Source organism: Dendrobates tinctorius, unplaced genomic scaffold (assembly GCF_039654945.1).
Source record: "Dendrobates tinctorius isolate UK_male_01 unplaced genomic scaffold, ASM3965494v1 ptg000048l, whole genome shotgun sequence".
Classification (NCBI taxonomy): Eukaryota; Metazoa; Chordata; class Amphibia; order Anura; family Dendrobatidae; genus Dendrobates; species Dendrobates tinctorius.
Genome location: NW_027361716.1, coordinates 21620818 through 21639057, shown reverse-complemented (window position 1 = coordinate 21639057; position 18240 = coordinate 21620818). Strand labels below are relative to the sequence as shown.

Here is an 18240-nt window from a genome sequence, read left to right as displayed (position 1 = left end):
AAAACAAGAGGCATAGCACATGGAGCTCAGGGCTGGCAACAGACAGATTTCACAGCATGGCTTGAAGCAGAAAGTAAGTTGGTGTGCGGGGGATGGGAGGCCATGCAGTGATGCCAGCAGGGTTGTTACACCTGTGACCTGATGCTGTGCGTGCAATTTCGCTGAAACCTGTGAGTCTAACAGGCTCGGTGTTAACAGAGTTAACAGAGTCCGCTCTGCGCACATCGGGTGACGTTGAACCCGTGTGCATTATACCGCCATATAGCGCGTCTCCTATTGTCTAGCAGCGGTTTTAACACCTACTGCACGGTGGACCCCGGGTGGCGAACGCACTTTCTATTATTTAATATTTAGTGCGTTCCGCCATCCCTAACACCTTGTTAGTTGTACCACCACTTCACCATGTATCCACAATAAAGGTACTTTAATACCTAACTTCTTGCTTCACTTAGCCTATATTTGCATATAATTCTTCCTTTGACCTTTATTCGGTATTTTCTGTATTGGGTTTAATCTCTGGATGCAGACAGCAGTGAATACCATTGGCTTTATTTTCCACCAATTAGCATGTGAGCTAGCAGTACCGATAACGTCATTTCATCATGTTACCTGTCCACTGCAGAGAGTCAGCGCATCAGAGAGAGCAGAGACCGAATGCAGGGGGAACGGGAGTGAGGTGAGTATCTGCTGTTTTTTTCCATGTGTATGGGATATTTCTATGTGTATAGGAGGCTATGTGGAGCTCATACTGTATATAAAAGGCTATGTGGGACTCATGCTGCATTTAAGAGGTTATGTGGAGTTCATGCTGTATATAGGAGGCTATGTGGGGGCACTTACAGTATGTAAGGGGCTCTGATTTGGGCTCATACTGTATATCATGGGTGCTGTGTGCAGCTGTATATCATGGGTGCTACAGTTGTGGCCAAAAGTATTGACACCCCTGCAATTTTGTCAGATAATACTCAGTTTCTATCTGAAAATGATTGCAAACACAAATTCTTTGGTATTATTATCTTCATTTAATTTGTCTTAAATGAAAAAACACAAAAAGAATTGTCCTAAAGCAAATTATATAATTCCACACCAAACATAAAAAAGAGGGTGGACAAAAGTATTGGCACTGTTCGAAAAATCATGTGATGCTTCTCTAATTTGTGTAATTAACAGCACCTGTAACTTACCTGTGGCACCTAACAGGTGTTGGCAATAATTAAATCAAACTTGCAGCCAGTTGACATGGATTAAAGTTGACTCAACCTCTGTCCTGTGTCCTTGTGTGTACCACATTGAGCATGGAGAAAAGAAAGAAGACCAAAGAACTGTCTGAGGACTTGAGAAACCAAATTGTGAGGAAGCATGAGCAATCTCAAGGCTACAAGTCCATCTCCAAAGACCTGAATGTTCCTGTGTCTACCGTGCGCAGTGTCATCAAGAAGTTTAAAGCCCATGGCACTGTGGCTAACCTCCCTAGATGTGGACGGAAAAGAAAAATTGACAAGAGATTTCAACGCAAGATTGTGCGGATGTTGGATAAAGAACCTCAACTAACATCCAAACAAGTTGAAGCTGCCCTGCAGTCTAAGGGTACAACAGTGTCAACTCGTACTATCCGTCGGCGTCTGAATGAAAAGGGACTGTATGGTAAGAGACCCAGGAAGACCCCACTTCTTACCCTGAGACATAAAAAAGCCAGGCTGGAGTTTGCCAAAACTTACCTGAAAAAGCCTAAAACGTTTTGGAAGAATGTTCTCTGGTCAGATGAGACAAAAGTAGAGCTTTTTGGGCAAAGGCATCAACATAGAGTTTACAGAAGAAAAAAAGAGGCATTCAAAGAAAAAAACACGGTCCCTACAGTCAAACTTGGCGGAGGTTCCCTGATGTTTTGGGGTTGCTTTGCTGCCTCTGGCACTGGACTGCTTGACCGTGTGCATGGCATTATGAAGTCTGAAGACTACCAACAAATTTTGCAGCATAATGTAGGTCCCAGTGTGAGAAAGCTGGGTCTCCCTCAGAGGTCATGGGTCTTCCAGCAGGACAATGACCCAAAACACACTTCAAAAAGCACTAGAAAATGGTTTGAGAGAAAGCACTGGAGACTTCTAAGGTGGCCAGCAATGAGTCCAGACCTGAATCCCATAGAACACCTGTGGAGAGATCTAAAAATGGCAGGTTGGAGAAGGCACCCTTCAAATATCAGGGGCCTGGAGCAGTTTGCAAAAGAAGAATGGTCTAAAATTCCAGCAGAGCATTGTAAGAAACTCATTGATGGTTACCGGAAGCGGTTGGTCGCAGTTATTTTGGCTAAAGGTTGTGCAACCAAGTATTAGGCTGAGGGTGCCAATACTTTTGTCTGACCCATTTTTGGAGTTTTGTGTGAAATGATCAATGTTTTGCTTTTTGCTTCATTCTCTTTTGTGTTTTTTCATTTAAGACAAATTAAATGAAGAGAATAATACCAAAGAATTTGTGTTTGCAATCATTTTCGGGAAGAAACTGAGTATTATCTGACAAAATTGCAGGGGTGTCAATGCTTTTGGCCACAACAGTATGTGCGGGCTCATACGGTATTAAGCGGGATGTCGGCATACTTAATTCTGCTCAATATTAAGCGACACAATTAACATTAGAATAAAATTGTAATAATATATTAATATATTGAGCAGAATTAATTTAGGCCTGTTGGTTCGGATCTCCACAACAGTCACGGTCTTCATGTGGACTCTTGAGAAAATTAATTGCCCACCCCTGCTCTAACTACATTCACCTCTGTATAAAATCACTAACTTGTGTTATGTTCACTGTGTCAAAATTTCTATTATACAGTTCAAAAATCATGGTGTCTTTATATATCTAACAAAATGTGTCATGCAATACCCAGAACAGCCGACCCAAGCAATGCCAAACCAAGTATTGATGTGGGCAGTATGCATCACATGGCATTCTTCTTATACATATAGTACTGTATTATACAGTCCCCAGATGGTTCTAGATGGCGTACAGTGCCCAGCCAATTACGCCATACAGTGACCAGTTCTTTTTCTTTGATCTGCCCCTTTGAATCAGCAGACTGTACGTCTCTTACAGTTTTTTGCTCTCATTATTGATTTAGCGAGAGGGGACGATCATGTTGGTTGGAAAAGACAGAGATACTAAATTCAACATTGACAACTATTTCCTAAAATATGTTACAAACTCAGTAAGTTTAGCAAAATGTGGACAGTTGGAGTGCTCAGTAGGTTCAGTCTATTTTGTTGAAATCTGTTAAGAGCCTAACATTTTTGGGTGCTGGGAGTCCTTACTGGCTGCCCACTCCATATTGGTACATTTTGTCTGTCTCTCTTCTCCTCATTATGAAGGCGGGTGCACTCGACCTGTTTTTCTCAATTCGAGATATAATCGATCTGATTATGCTAATCATACACTGATCAGAGTTCGATCAGAGTGGGATCCGATTTTTTTGGAGGTGGAGAAAAAAAAAAGTTTCTCCATGCAGTCGGATGTCTTCAGAGCACGATCCAATGTTTTCACGGACCCATAATCTTGAATGGGCGAGTACAATCTAATTCTCGGAGGCAAATCATGCAAGCTGCAATTTTTTTCCGCGGACCACTCGGCCAGAGGGAAAAAAAAATGTCAATGTGAAATATATGAAATCTGAATAGCAATACGTAGGTTCCCAGCAATGTGAGACCACTTTGTTGTTGGCTACTGGGCATGCATGAATTGGCCAAATTGTGTGCTAAGTGTCTCAGTTTTTTCCTAGTATCTAGAGCGATATTGCTATTCATATTTCATATATTTCGCCTTGACATGCTCAGCACTACAGAGTGCAACTTTTTGTATTTATTGTTATACTCTTATTTATGCCATCTCTTATGTAAATTGCATCCTGGATTTCAGCTCTAGTCAGATAGCAAGTGACGGCAGGCGCTTAGTGATATAGACCTGGATTGGAGCCAAAGGTGGACTTACCCGGTGGGCATTCAGTGGTGACAAACTGTTCTAGACTCTGTGATTAAACGTCATTATTGACATGCTGTAGCTAATAAGAAAATAAAGCTGTCGGTGACTGTCCGTCAAGGAGATAATCGTATGTTTGGGATGGATTGTAGATCCAGAGGTGGAGTGTTAAATATGGTCACTGCAGTCATGAGCACATGGCTTGTTAGCTATGACCCTACAACGCATGGCTTCCCAAAGCAGAACCTAGAAATGACTGATGGTAGCACTATCAACATCAACCACTAGGTGGCAGAATATACTAGGAAAAGAAAAATATTGATTCAAGCAGGATGGGTTAATTAATAAAATGCAAAATATTCAGAATTGAGAGTCCTCAGTGGCTAACTGAAAAGATGGTAACACATTGCTAGCTTTCCAGACTACTCAGGTCTCTTCATCAGGCATAGAATAATACAACATCTGAAGAATCACATATTTATACACAGCACAGAAATAAAATGGAGAAACAATTCTCACTATTAGGCCACATTCACACGGTCAGTATTTGGTCAGTATTTGACCTCAGTATCTGTTAACCAAAACCAGAAGTGGAAAATCAGAGAAACAGTATAATAGAAACCCGTCACCACTTCTGTGTTTATCACCCACTCCTGGTCTTGGCTTATAAATGCTGATATAAAATGCTGACCAAATACTGAACGTGTGAACGTGGCCTAACTAGTGATTCACTGGCATCACACAACTAATGCAGATGTCCCCTGCTTAATGTATGTGAGAATTTCATTGATAAGTCATTTGGAGGTCAGTAAAATAATTGTCACATCCCTATGTAGAATCATCCTAATTTTAGCTGTAGATATCTTCTATTCCTTCTACAGGTTGACATGAGAGCAGTGCAGGAGACATCATAAAAGGGGGAAAAAGTCCCCAAGGTTCTGCAGTGCTGTGGTATTGGTATATTTAGGAGGTGTTCCTAGAAGCCTCTGGCACTGTAACATTTTATATTGTGACACTTTATAGGTGACTTTGGGGTCCATCAGCCTATCCTTAAGGGAATGTGCACATGTTCAGGAACTGGCAGCACTTTGGGTGCAGTGTCTGTTCATCTATTGAACGCTGGTGAATCCGCATGTGGTCACTGAACCGTGCGGAATCTCCGCGTCCAATACATTGGATGGGTGAGATTTATCTTGCTGAGACTCTCGTCTCCGAAAGAGAAATTGACATGCTACGGTCTGGAGACACGCCTCATGGTGAGCCACCGGCTTCTCAGGACACATAGTGAACATGGCATTTCTAGAAATCCCATCCACTATGCTGTGACATCTGGACTCTGCAGTTTCTTTAATACCCCAATAAATCAATTAATGAGTCACGACAGTCACTAATGAGCAACCTGTAGAAGAGCCCTCATGTTACTGATATTGATAATCAGCACTTATTACAAAGTAGCAAAACATTTCTGTGCGTGCAATTATTCCCGGGGGATTCCACCCACCGCAAGGAAAGGTTCATTCTGTAAGTTGCAAGGTTCACAAAGTTTTACAATAAGCTTTCTGTATCAATTCCTCATTGTTTTTCCAGATCTCTGCTTGCTTTTATTTTGTCCTCCTGGTTATGTACGGCCACACAGGGCCACAGCTGGTAACCGGATATTGGAATTCAGGCCAGGCTTCCATCACGTGTTATCCACTCGTCAGTGGCTCCATTGGGCAGTGGCTCCATCGGGGCTTCTGTGTGAATCTCCTGACTGAGCAGCTGACTTTAGTGATACAGGTGGTCTGTTCAGTCGGACAACATTTTCAGCAGTATCCATATTTCAGGTGGTCACCAAAGTGCAAGCAACCACGTTTTGGTGCCAACTCCAACTAGGAAATACTAACAAAAATGACGTCCAACAAAGCACAGTGACTCAGTCTGCGGCTATGCCTGAATCCCATCTTTCAGGGTCTCAGACAAAAGCCCCACACAGCCACTGACAGTGGAAAATACGTAATGTGAACACAGCCTCACTGCAATAACCCTTGTACTTGTGAGGTCACATTTCCAGGACAAGTTTCTATTTCTTGACAAAAGACACTAAATGACATCAAGCAGAGGTCTTCTGTTTGTATACCGTTGTATCTTACAAACAAGAATATTTAATTGTTAAAAAAGTAAAACTTTCATAAACCAACACAACATTAAAATGGGCTTTACCTCCTTAGAGAAGGGACAGCAACAGGACCGGTCCTGGGGGGAATCGGTGGTGGCGGAGAACCTATCACCATTTCAGGTAGTTGGGAAAATCGGTAATTCTGTTGGAGAAGAAAAATACAGTATATGGAAGCAGCTTTTGTTGCAACTGTTATAAAACACTGCTACAGGATAGATGACATACATAAAAAGAAGGGGAGAGGATTCGGCAATCACTGTTGCATCTATGTCGTCTGCAACAGTCATTGGTGGTCTGTGGCCTGGATATGAATTAGAGGGGATCCGAATAGTAAGTAAAGCTGCAGTTACATGAATTTACAGTGAAATTACAAATATAATTTTTACGAATTTGAAATAGACAATTTCTGAGTTTAGGGTAGGTCAGGAAAATATGAATTATTTCCTATTGTCCAAGGTACACATACAGGGCTTCCTGCTGCCCTACCCCCATTTGGTTCGTGTATTGTGACACTAAGCTTCACATGCAGCCACATGGCTGCAACCTCCCCTTTTCTTTTTTTCCCTCTGTAAAACTCCACTCCCTCCCCCTTCCCTCTCTCTCGTTTGAAATGTAGACTTGCCCCCTCTCTTCAGGTAAATGATTTTTGTGTAATGTGAGAGCATTGCCTGCCAGATCTAGCAAGGAGTAAAACTTCCCTCCAAACTCCCTTTGTCTAGCAGGCCTAATATTCCAGGTCAAATTCTATAACACACAGTAATCCTAGAGACAGGAAAAATAGATTTCCAGGACCAGGGTGATTGGGGCTATGCATGGCAATGTTTTGTGGTCTTTAAGGTCATCATAAACCTGGAAAATGATTTTCTGCCTCCCAGTAACACACAGACATGCCACTTTTGGTCTTTTGGTCTCAAAAGAATAGTTAATTAGCAGGGGAAAATGTAACCTATCATCACCCTGTGAGCTTTCCAGCCGAAGATATGGAAAGTATAATTGTTTAATGTTCTTCCAAAAGAGGTGCACCCCCTTTAACACGGACCACCAGTGAAGTCAGCAAGGGAGGAGTTTCTAGGTTTGGGGCCAAAGCATAAAACCAAAATGCTCATTTGGGGAGGGGTCAGACGCTGGAGACTCAGCTAGGCAACATGTGTGCTGCTGATTCATTGCTTTGGGACGGCTCTCCTCCCCTTTATCGACATGTCATACCTGTGACTGAGATTAAGTTTCATATTTTAATCCCTTTTATTTCTAACTGTTGTAGATATTGTATTTTGTCTCCTTTTTGTAATATCTTTTGTATTTTTGTAAACACTGCCGATATTTTCTGGAGTAAACTTATAAATTCACTAGTTTCGTTCTTTTTGCTCTATGATCGAAACAACACGTACTCTGCGCAAAATCCTGCTACCTTGGGTTGGATCCTGACCCGATACAGGCTTTGGTATCAAACGAGAGACTGGTGGCAACTTATTGTCCTGGTGTTATTGGGAATCCTGGCAGTGACGGATCAGAGGTTTATGTGTGTATTTCTGGCCTGGGATTAGTGATACACATATCACCCTCGCTGCAGAGTGCGCGATAGCCAGTATGTGACCAGGCAGCCTTTCTGGCAACTACTTATCCTAGGTGCAGTTCCCTGACTGACCTGAGGGTAAGGGGGCGCCAGAGAGCTGCAAGTTCCTAACTGGAACTGAAACAAAAGTTGGGTTACCCTGACAGGGTATTGTCCTGTTTACAAAAATATAATGTACAATACAATAATGAGTTAATCTGGACGTGGACTAAAATGTTACTTTGCAGTTCAGTATGCATAGATGTAATAATAATAATAATAATCTTTATACCTAGGTCTCAGCATTCTGCCTTATGTGCAGGAATAGCTCAGTATGCAGAGATGTACCTAGGTCCCAGCACCCTGCAATGTAGATTATGTGCAGGAATAGCTCAGTATATAGAGATCTACCTAGGTCCCAGCACCCTGCAATGTAGATTATGTGCAGGAATAGTCCTGTCACATATGCAGACAACATGGCAGAGGCTTCTCTAATGAGCTCTGGGCTAGAAGTCGCCGTCTCCCATTCTCACAGTTTGTGACTCTCACGGCATCTCCACATTGATCTTATTCTGTCATCATCCATTTATTCTCTTTCCTTAAGTGATTTATATCTTGTGCTGTTGAGTAAACACGTCTGATCATATACTTTACCTATTATATACATATTTTATTTATATGAACACAACATGGGAAAAACGAAGAGATCCCAATAATTTAAAAAACAATATTTTATTATTAAACAATAAGAATAAAATATAAAATGGAAGGTAAAAAAAAGGAAAATACTGTCTAGGGTACACCGGGCGGCAATAAATCAACCAAAATTAATGTATAAAATACAAGAACACTAATGTACAAAGTACAAAATAAATTCCATCAGGCGCCCCAGGAAGAAGCAACGCGCGTCGGGGTGATGGGACGCCGAGCGGTCACATCTCTCCTATTTGGTAAGTATACAACTTCATTTTTCAAACACTGTATACTTTACCACTGGTTCATTATTGCTTGTGGGTATTCTGATGGTTCGGGGTTATCGTTACCACTACTTATGCTCCATTGATGTATATGGTTACCTTACCACATCACAGTAATATGTTATGAATTGTGATGCTTTGGAGTTTGGGCCACATAATTAATAGCACTTTCATGAGATGTACATACTGATGATCTGCATTACCCTATATTATACCCATTATAAGCGGTCTGATGGAATTTATTTGGCACTTTGTACATTAGTGTTCTTGTATTTTATACATTAATTTTGGTTGATTATTGCCACCCGGTGTCCCCTGGACAGTATTTTGCTTTTTTTACCATCCATTTTATATTTTATCTTTATTGTTTAATAATAAAATATTGTTTTTTAAATTATTGGGATCTCTTCGTTTTTCCCATGGGATTCATGTATCTGGGATTGTTGTGTTCATTCTATTTGAAGTGCCCTACATGATTTTGGATGCCTTTTTGTTGAATATTTTATTTATATGTATACTGTGTGTTATATTTTTATATCTGAGCAAAGCTTACAATTTACAGTGAACTCATAGTTGTTATTAAACCAATTCAAAATCAGACCAGTTACCCCAATTCCTCACCAAGCAGATTTTCATCATCTCTGTTTTTTTACAGGAACAGGGCTTATAACAGCAATTTGGATTGACAGTGACTTTTTTAATTATTTTTTTACCTGCTAATTTGTATTTATTTATTTTTCATTTACTTTACACATTGTTACCCCTATAAGGTCATAAAAGACCTTTGTGTGTGTGTGTGTAGGGGAGGGGGCATTTGAATATTTAAATACTTTTTATTTTCTTATTACGGTATTTCCCTTGTAACTATATCTGGTATATTAGCCTGAGTTACAGGGGAAATGCAGCCTTTAGGTCTCCTATGACCCAGCAGGTCCTGCCGACCTCCCTATACACACACAGCTATTACATGTCTGCTGTGAATGGAGGAGGAGGCACTGTCAGTGACAGTAAGAAATGTCTGTGCCTTCTCTTTGGGGACTCCAGCAGTCATAAATCTGTTCCCCTGCTCCTACAACTGCAAGATCGCACGCAGCTGTGCTCCTATGCAGTGACATTTTAGTATTTCATTGCAAAGTAGGAGTGAGACCGCCCATGTTTAAAATCTATGGGTGCTCTGGAAGCCGATAAAGTGACAAACAAAATATATATTGTGTATATTGTGGGATATATAATGTCAAAACACCTCTAGCACTTAGAACAATATCAAAAACGAAGTTGCTTCCAGAAATATATTCATTTATTTCATCTTTTTATTTCATCTCTTTATGCACTGGGAATTCACAGCCAATATATAAACTTGCACAGCAGAGTATTAAAGCCCAACGTTTCGGCCCATCTGGCATTTATCAAGGGTTAATAAAGCCCAACGTTTCGGCCCATCTGGCATTTATCAAGGGTTAATAATAAGGCTGTGCAAGTTTATATATTGGCTGTGAATTCCCAGTGCATAAAGAGATTAAATAAAAAGATGAAATAAATGAATATATTTCTGGAAGCAACTTCGTTTTTGATATTGTTCTGAGTGCTAGAGGTGTTTTGACATTATTCATTCTATTATTTTCCTCTGAGCACCACCCTCTGCTGTGCCCTTTTTTTACGAGCGCAAGTAGGACCTTGATTCCACATATATTGTGGGATATACTCACATTTGAATACTAGCCTACACAGAGGCGGACACTGACACTGTGGGGCCCTTGTGCAAGAAATGTGTCCGGGCCCCCATCCTTTTCTGGTGACAAAGCTACATATACTGTATATATATATTAGCAGAAGAGCCCGGCGCTGCCCGGGCATAGTAACTAACTGTGGTTAGTTATAGAAAATTATAATTATTCTCCATCCCATAGTCCCGTACCCATATACCCATCATACATATCCACGATCCCATAGGCCCGTGCCCATATACCCATCATACATATCCTCCATCCCATAGTCGAGTGCCCATATACCCATCACACATCCTCCATCTCATAGTCCCATGCCCATATACCCATCATACATATCCTCCATCCCATAGTCCCGTGCCCATATACCCATCATACATATCCGCCATCTCATAGTCCCGTGCCCATATACCCATCATACATATCCTCGATCCCATAGTACAGTGCCCATATACCCATCACACATCCTCCATCCCATAGTCCCGCGCCCATATACATATCCGCCATCCCATAGTCCCGTGCCCATATACCCGTCATACATATCCTCCATCCCATAGTCCAGTGCCCATATACCCATCACACATCCTCCATCCCATAGTCCCGTGCCCATATACATATCCGCCATCCCATAGTCCCGTGCCCATATACCTGTCATACATATCCTCCATCTCATAGTCCGGTGCCCATATACTCATCACACATCCTCCATTCCATAGTCAACCATTATGACATCATAATGAGCGGCGGCAGGGCTTGCAACCTTTGATGACATCAGCGTCGCCATGGCAACCATTGTGACATTATAATGAGGGGCGGGGCTTGGCGCGCACACACTGCTTCCCCAGAATGCAAATAGGGTCATTGTGACATCATAATGAGGGGCGGGGCTTGACACGCCCACACTTTTTCCCCCAGTATGTAGATAGGGGCAAAATTGTTTGGTGAATTGGAACGCACGGGGTTAAAATTTCGCCTCACAACATAGCTTAGGACGCTCTCGGGGTCCAGACGTGTGACTGTGCCAAATTTTGTGGCTGTAGCTGCGACGGTGCGGATGCCTATCCCGGACATACAAACATACACACACACACACACACACACACATATATACACACATACATACACACTTTGAGCTTTATATATTAGATATAGCCACACACATACACGTATATATATTACATAGTCTCCTTTATTATGTATATTGCCATCCCTCATTATACAGTGTCCTCTCTTGTTATGTACAGCACCGTCCCTTGCATATTGAACTATATAGAGCCCTGTTTTTTATTACATGCTGTCCTGTCATGTTAGCTGTATAATGCATTGATGGCTGATAGAGCATGGGAAAGCTTCTTTTCTAATGGAGGAGCTGATGGATTGATAGTCTGGTTACTGGCTCCTCCGTCAGCAGTCATTTTATATCCAACAAGATAGGGGCCTATGTAATAAAGAGGGCGCTGTGAATAACAAAAATAACAAGAATACTCTATGTAAGAGACAGCATGGTACACAACAGCAGAGGAAGCTATACAATAAGGGATGGCATCATATAACTAGAGAGGATGGTACGTAATAAGGGACATTGTTATACATAACAAAAGAGGAAACTATGTAACTAAGGATGGCGCTATAAATAATAAGCGAGTACACTATATACTAAGGGACAGTGTTAGACATAATAAGTGAGTACACTATATACTAATGGACTGTGCTATACATAAGTGATAATACTATATACTAAGAGACTGATTAAAAAACAAATAAAAAACAAATCTGAACTGAGAAAAGTAAGTTAATGTGTATGCACAATGTAAGTGCATATTAACACATGACCATTAACCAGAGAAAACAAAAAGCAAAAAACACAAATATCCTGAACTAAAAGTAAAAAATATACTGCAAATAATGCATAAAGGTAATAATAATAAGGGTATTTAGTAAACATAAATTTTGATCAAAATAATGTACAAGCCATCCCGCCACGTCACGGCAACCCTTGTGGGACAGTCCCTACTCTAGTATTTAAAACCTTATCACTTGCCAAGTGGCGTGAATGTGAATAAGGGTCGAGCGGCTGAACCACTTGTAACAGCTTAGGCCAGACTGGATGGCTTTCCCAGCTCAGAAAGAGGGCGGTCACACCCATATATGCACTGAATGCACAATGAAATGAATAAAAAACAAATCTGAACTGAGAAAAGTAAGTTAATGTGTATGCACAATGTAAGTGCATATTAACACATGACCATTAACCAGAGAAAACAAAAAGCAAAAAACACAAATATCCTGAACTAAAAGTAAAAAATATACTGCAAATAATGCATAAAGGTAATAATAATAAGGGTATTTAGTAAACATAAATTTTGATCAAAATAATGTACAAGCCATCCCGCCACGTCACGGCAACCCTTGTGGGACAGTCCCTACTCTAGTATTTAAAACCTTATCACTTGCCAAGTGGCGTGAATGTGAATAAGGGTCGAGCGGCTGAACCACTTGTAACAGCTTAGGCCAGACTGGATGGCTTTCCCAGCTCAGAAAGAGGGCGGTCATACTAAGAGACTGTGCTATACATAAAAATTGACACTATATACTGAGGGATGGCGCCATACATAATAAGTGAGTACACTATATATTAAGGGACTGTGATATACATAAGTGAGTACACTATATACTGAGGGGCTGTGCTATGTATAATAAGTGACTACACTTTATACTAAGGGACTGTGTTATACATAATAAGCGATAAAAATGACTTCCTCCACCTCCCCCTGTTCCTAAATCCATTATAAATCCACCTTCCTCCCATCTAAATCCCCCACACCCCTCATTGTCCTCATTCCCCTGCATCCCATTATTGTCCTCTCCACCACCTCCATCACTGCCGTCTTCACCACCTCCATCATTGTGTTCTCCCCCACCACCCCATTATTGCTCATTCCACCACCTCCATCATTGCCTTCTCCCCTACCACCCTCATCATTGCCCATTCCACCACCACCACCACCATCAATGCCTTTTCCCCACCAGCCCTTCATTACTTTCTCCCCCACAACCCCCATCATTGTCCTTTCCACCAACTCCATCATTGCTTTCTCCCCACCACCCCATCATTGCCCTCTCCATCAAACTCAATCATTGCCTTCTCCTCCACCACCACCATCATTGCTCTTTCCACCACCTCCATCATTTCCTTCTCCCCCACCACCTCCATCATTGCCTACTTCCCCACCATCCCCATCATTGTTGTTTCCAATGCCACCATCATTGCCTTCTCCCCCACCACCCCATCATTACCCATTCCACCACCTCCATCATTTCCTCCTCACCCACCACCCCATTACAGTTTCTTTCTGCTACCACCATCATTGTGTTCTCCTCCACCACCTCCATCACTGCCCATTCCACAACCTCCATCATTTCCTCCTCCTCTACATCTCCATTATTGCCCTTTCCACCATCTTTGTCCTTTCAATCACCACCATTGTCTTTTCCCACATCCCCATCACTGCCCATTCCACCGCCTCCATCATTTCCTCCTCCCCACCACCCCCATTATTGCCCTTTCCACCACCCCATCATTGTCCTTTCCACCACCCCCATCATTGTCCTTTCCACCACCTCCATCATTGCTTTCTCCCCCACCAACCCCATAAATGCCCTGTCCATCACCCCATCATTGCCCTCTCCTCCACCTACACACACAGCACCATTCATCTCTCTGCATTCCCCCACAGCGCTACACATACACGCACACACACCACCACCACCACTCGTCTGTACACACACACACACACACACACAGCACCTCTCAGCACGTTCTCCTGCAGCCGCAGCATCACCATCGCCAGCAGCTTTCTCTCAATGGCACAGCGGCCACAGAGCTGAATGATGTCATCCAGCCGTGCTGCTGACTGCTGTGTGAGTCAGTGAGGAAGCACGGGCAGGAAGCAGGACGGTTCGCTGCAGCTCCACTCCGCTGCCATTTTCTCTTGCAGGCAGCGGAGCTGCAGGGATATCTCCCTGCCAGCTGCACATGAGAGTAATCTGGCCAGGACTCCCCGGAGCCTCGGGGCTAGATAAACAGGCCAGATTGCCCTCATTATTAGCCGCCACGCAGGCCCCCCCCAGAGCCTCGGGGCCCTGGTGCAGCTGCAACGGTTGCACATGCTGTATATCCGCCCCTGACCCTACTATTTAAATAAAAAATATGGTATATGACAAATCTTCAAAATAAGATCAAAAGGAGTTCAACTCCTACCCCCACAACGATCCACTTTTATCACTTCTGGCTGTAGCCAGATGTAAACGACATGTAGAAAATCTGTTCTGCAGCACCAAGCAGCGGTCACTAAAAAAAGAGTGCATGGACCTTTGATGTTCTGCTGCATACACTATCAACATCCAGGAACCGCCAGAGCTGATCAGTAAGGGGCCCATATTTCGAGCTGAGGAAAGGGCAACAAGAAAACACTTTGCTATCTTCTTATAGCCTGCTGTGTGAGCCTCCACCATTTTTATTTTCAGAGTCCTAGGCAGTTTCGTAGAAGAACCCATAGCTTCTTCTCTTTTTTTTGACACAAGATTAGAGGAGGCTAGGTTTTTCTAAAGCTGAGAAATTTGCATCACCTAGCCTTTCCTAACAATGATAGTCAACAAGCCATAACCCTAACAGGCTAATTATCTGAGAAGACAAATCTCCAAGGGTGTCCGAACTTTTACATTGGCCCATTTTACTTTTTGTAATTTTTAAAAAGAAAAAAAAGACTATATTATATATATATATATATATATATATATATATATATATATATACATATACACACACAGTATATATATATATATATATATATACTGTATCTATATATATATAAAACTGAGTGTATGTATGTATGTGTGTGTATCAAGCCACGCCCACTCCACATAGCAACCAATCACTAAGCATCTTTCATTTCACCAGAGCTGTTTAAAAGATGAAAGCTGAGCTGTGATTGGTTGCTATGAGCAACAGTTTTCCTTGTAGACAGTTGTGGTAACTGAGGCCTATTATTCTTATCATTTCTATGGTGTTATCGTCCTTCTGTAAAGCTAGAAATAACACAATTTATTACCGTGCCAACACAGACCACCCTCTGACACAGACTGCAGGGGAAGCCCAGGGGGAGCCCAGTATCACACAGGATAGGATTAGATACATGGCTCCACAGACTGTATCACACAGGATAGGATTAGATACACAGGTCAGCAGACTGTATCACACAGGATAGGATTAGATACATGGCTCAGCAGACAGAATCACACAGGATAAGATTAGATAAACGGCTCAGCAGACAGTATCACAGAGGATAGGATTAGATACACGGCTCAGCAGAGAGTATCACACAGGATAGGATTAGATACACAGCTCAGCACACGGTATCACACAGGATAGGATTAGATACATGGCTCAGCAGAGAGTATCACACAGGATAAGATTAGGTACACGGCTCAGCAGACTGTATCACACAGGAGAAGATTAGATACACAGCTCAGCAAATTGTATCACACAGTATAGGATTAGATACACGGCTCAACAGACAGTATCACACAGGATAGGATTAGATATATGGCTCAGCAGACAGTATCACACAGGATAGGATTAGCTATATGGCTCAGCAGACTGTATCACACAAGATAGGATTAGGTACACGGTTCAGCAGACATCACACAGGATAGGATTAGATACACGGCTCAGCAGACAGTATCAAACAGGATAGGATTAGATACACAGGTCAACAGGCAGTATCACACAGGATAGGACTAGGTACATGGCTCAGGAGACAGTATCACATAGGTTAGGATTAGATACATGGCTCAGCAGACTGTATCACACAGGATAGGATTAGATGCACGGTTCAGCAGACAGTATCACACAGGATAGGATTAGATACACGGCTCAGCAGACAGTATCACACAGGATAGGATTAGATACACAGCTCAGCAGACAGTATCACACAAGAAGGGATTAGATACACAGCTCAGCAGAATGTATCAAACAGCATAGGATTAGATACACAGTTCAGCAGACGGCATCACACAGGATAGGATTAGATGCACCACTCAGCAACAGGATGTGCCAAAGCAGAGGACATTATCATTCCAAGAATTCCACTCATTCCATGTATTTGATTTTAAATGCCTCCAGTTTCCAGTTCGACTGTCATTTGCAATGTCCATTAACTATGCTCAGGGACAGTCCTTGAAAGTAGTAGGGATTGATTTGCAATCTCCATGTTTTTCTCATGGCCAACTTTACGGGGCCTGTTTAAGAGTTGGAACTGCCAAAAATCTGTTCATCTTTGCACCGAAAGGAAAAACAAAAATGTTGTTTATCAAAAGGCTCTTGAATGAGTTGAACATAAAATACTATCAAAACTTAGGTAATTGTTTAGTAAATTCGTGTGCAAATCTGTAGTGTTGAATATATGATGTGAAATGTTTTTATGTACAATATAATCATTATAATTTGTTATAACTAACCACAGTTAGCTACTATGCCCAGGCAACGCAGGGCTCTTCAGCTAGTATATAGCCTAAAATACAAAGGATATTTGTCATGTTTAACTTTAGGACATTTACAGATCATTTCATCTTCAACTTGCTTTACTGTTCACCACAACCATATTTTTGACCAGGAGAGTCCAAACTTTTATATGCCACTGTAAATACTCCTTCAAGGTCTAGTTATGGGTCTCTTTTTTACTAAAGGGCCTATCTCATTGTACTTTGTGTAGACGAAGGGACATGACAGCTGGAGAAGGTGGTGCCCACATCAGGAGGAATGTCTTGTTTGCCCTTTTGCAGCATTACATAGCAATAACCACACTGGCCACCTTGCAGTCAAAGATATATAAACATATATAAATCACTTTAGTCACATATGACTTCCATTATCCTTTCCTCCTGAGGTTGCCTGTGGTATTCACATATGAATGCCATTACGCTCTCCTCCTGGGGTTGCCTGCGGTATTCACATATGACTGCCATTACGCTCTCCTCCTGGGGTTGCCTGCTGTATTCACATATGACGGTGGTTGTCATCCAATGGTCTGTCAGTACTAAGCAGCAATTTACAACTAGATCCACCATCATATGTGAATACCGCAGGCAACCCCAGGAGGAAAGTGTAATGGCAGTCATATGTGAATACCACAGGCAACTCCAGGAGGAGAGCGTAATGGCAGCCATATGTGAATACCACAGGCAATCCCAGGAAGAAAGCGTAATGGCAGTCATATGTGAATACCACAGGCAACCCTAGGAGGAGAGCGTAATGGCCATAATATGTGAATACCACAGGCAACTCCAGGAGGAGAGCGTAATGGCAGCCATATGTGAATACCACAGGCAATCCCAGGACGAAAGCGTAATGGCAGTCATATGTGAATACCACAGGCAACCCTAGGAGGAGAGCGTAATGGCCATAATATGTGAATACCACAGGCAACTCCAGGAGGAGAGCGTAATGGCAGCCATATGTGAATACCACAGGCAATCCCAGGACGAAAGCGTAATGGCAGTCATATGTGAATACCACAGGCAACCCTAGGAGGAGAGCGTAATGGCCATAATATGTGAATACTGCAGGCAATCCCAGGAGGAGAGCGTAATGGCTGTCATATGTGAATACCACAGGAAACCCCAAGAGGAGAGAGCATAATGACAGTCATATGTGAATACAACAGGCAACCCCAGGAGGAGAGAGCGTAATGGCCATCATATGTGAATACTGCTGGCAACCCCAGGAGGATAGCGTAATGGCAGTCATATGTGAATACCACAGGCAACCCCAGGAGGAGAGAGCGTAATGGCCATCATATGTGAATA

General features: G+C 42.2%; 1 protein-coding gene across 5 annotated transcripts in view; it reads right to left on the bottom strand.

Annotated features, from left to right (window-relative positions):
• KIAA1549L (KIAA1549 like) overlaps positions 1-18240 on the bottom strand; it is a 499083-nt gene that overhangs the window by 40510 nt on the left and 440333 nt on the right. For all 5 annotated transcript variants that reach the window (XM_073576347.1, XM_073576346.1, XM_073576342.1 and 2 more), the window contains one exon: positions 6166-6263. In XM_073576347.1, the coding sequence (XP_073432448.1) occupies positions 6166-6263 (98 nt within the window). The remainder of the gene's footprint in view (positions 1-6165; positions 6264-18240) is intronic.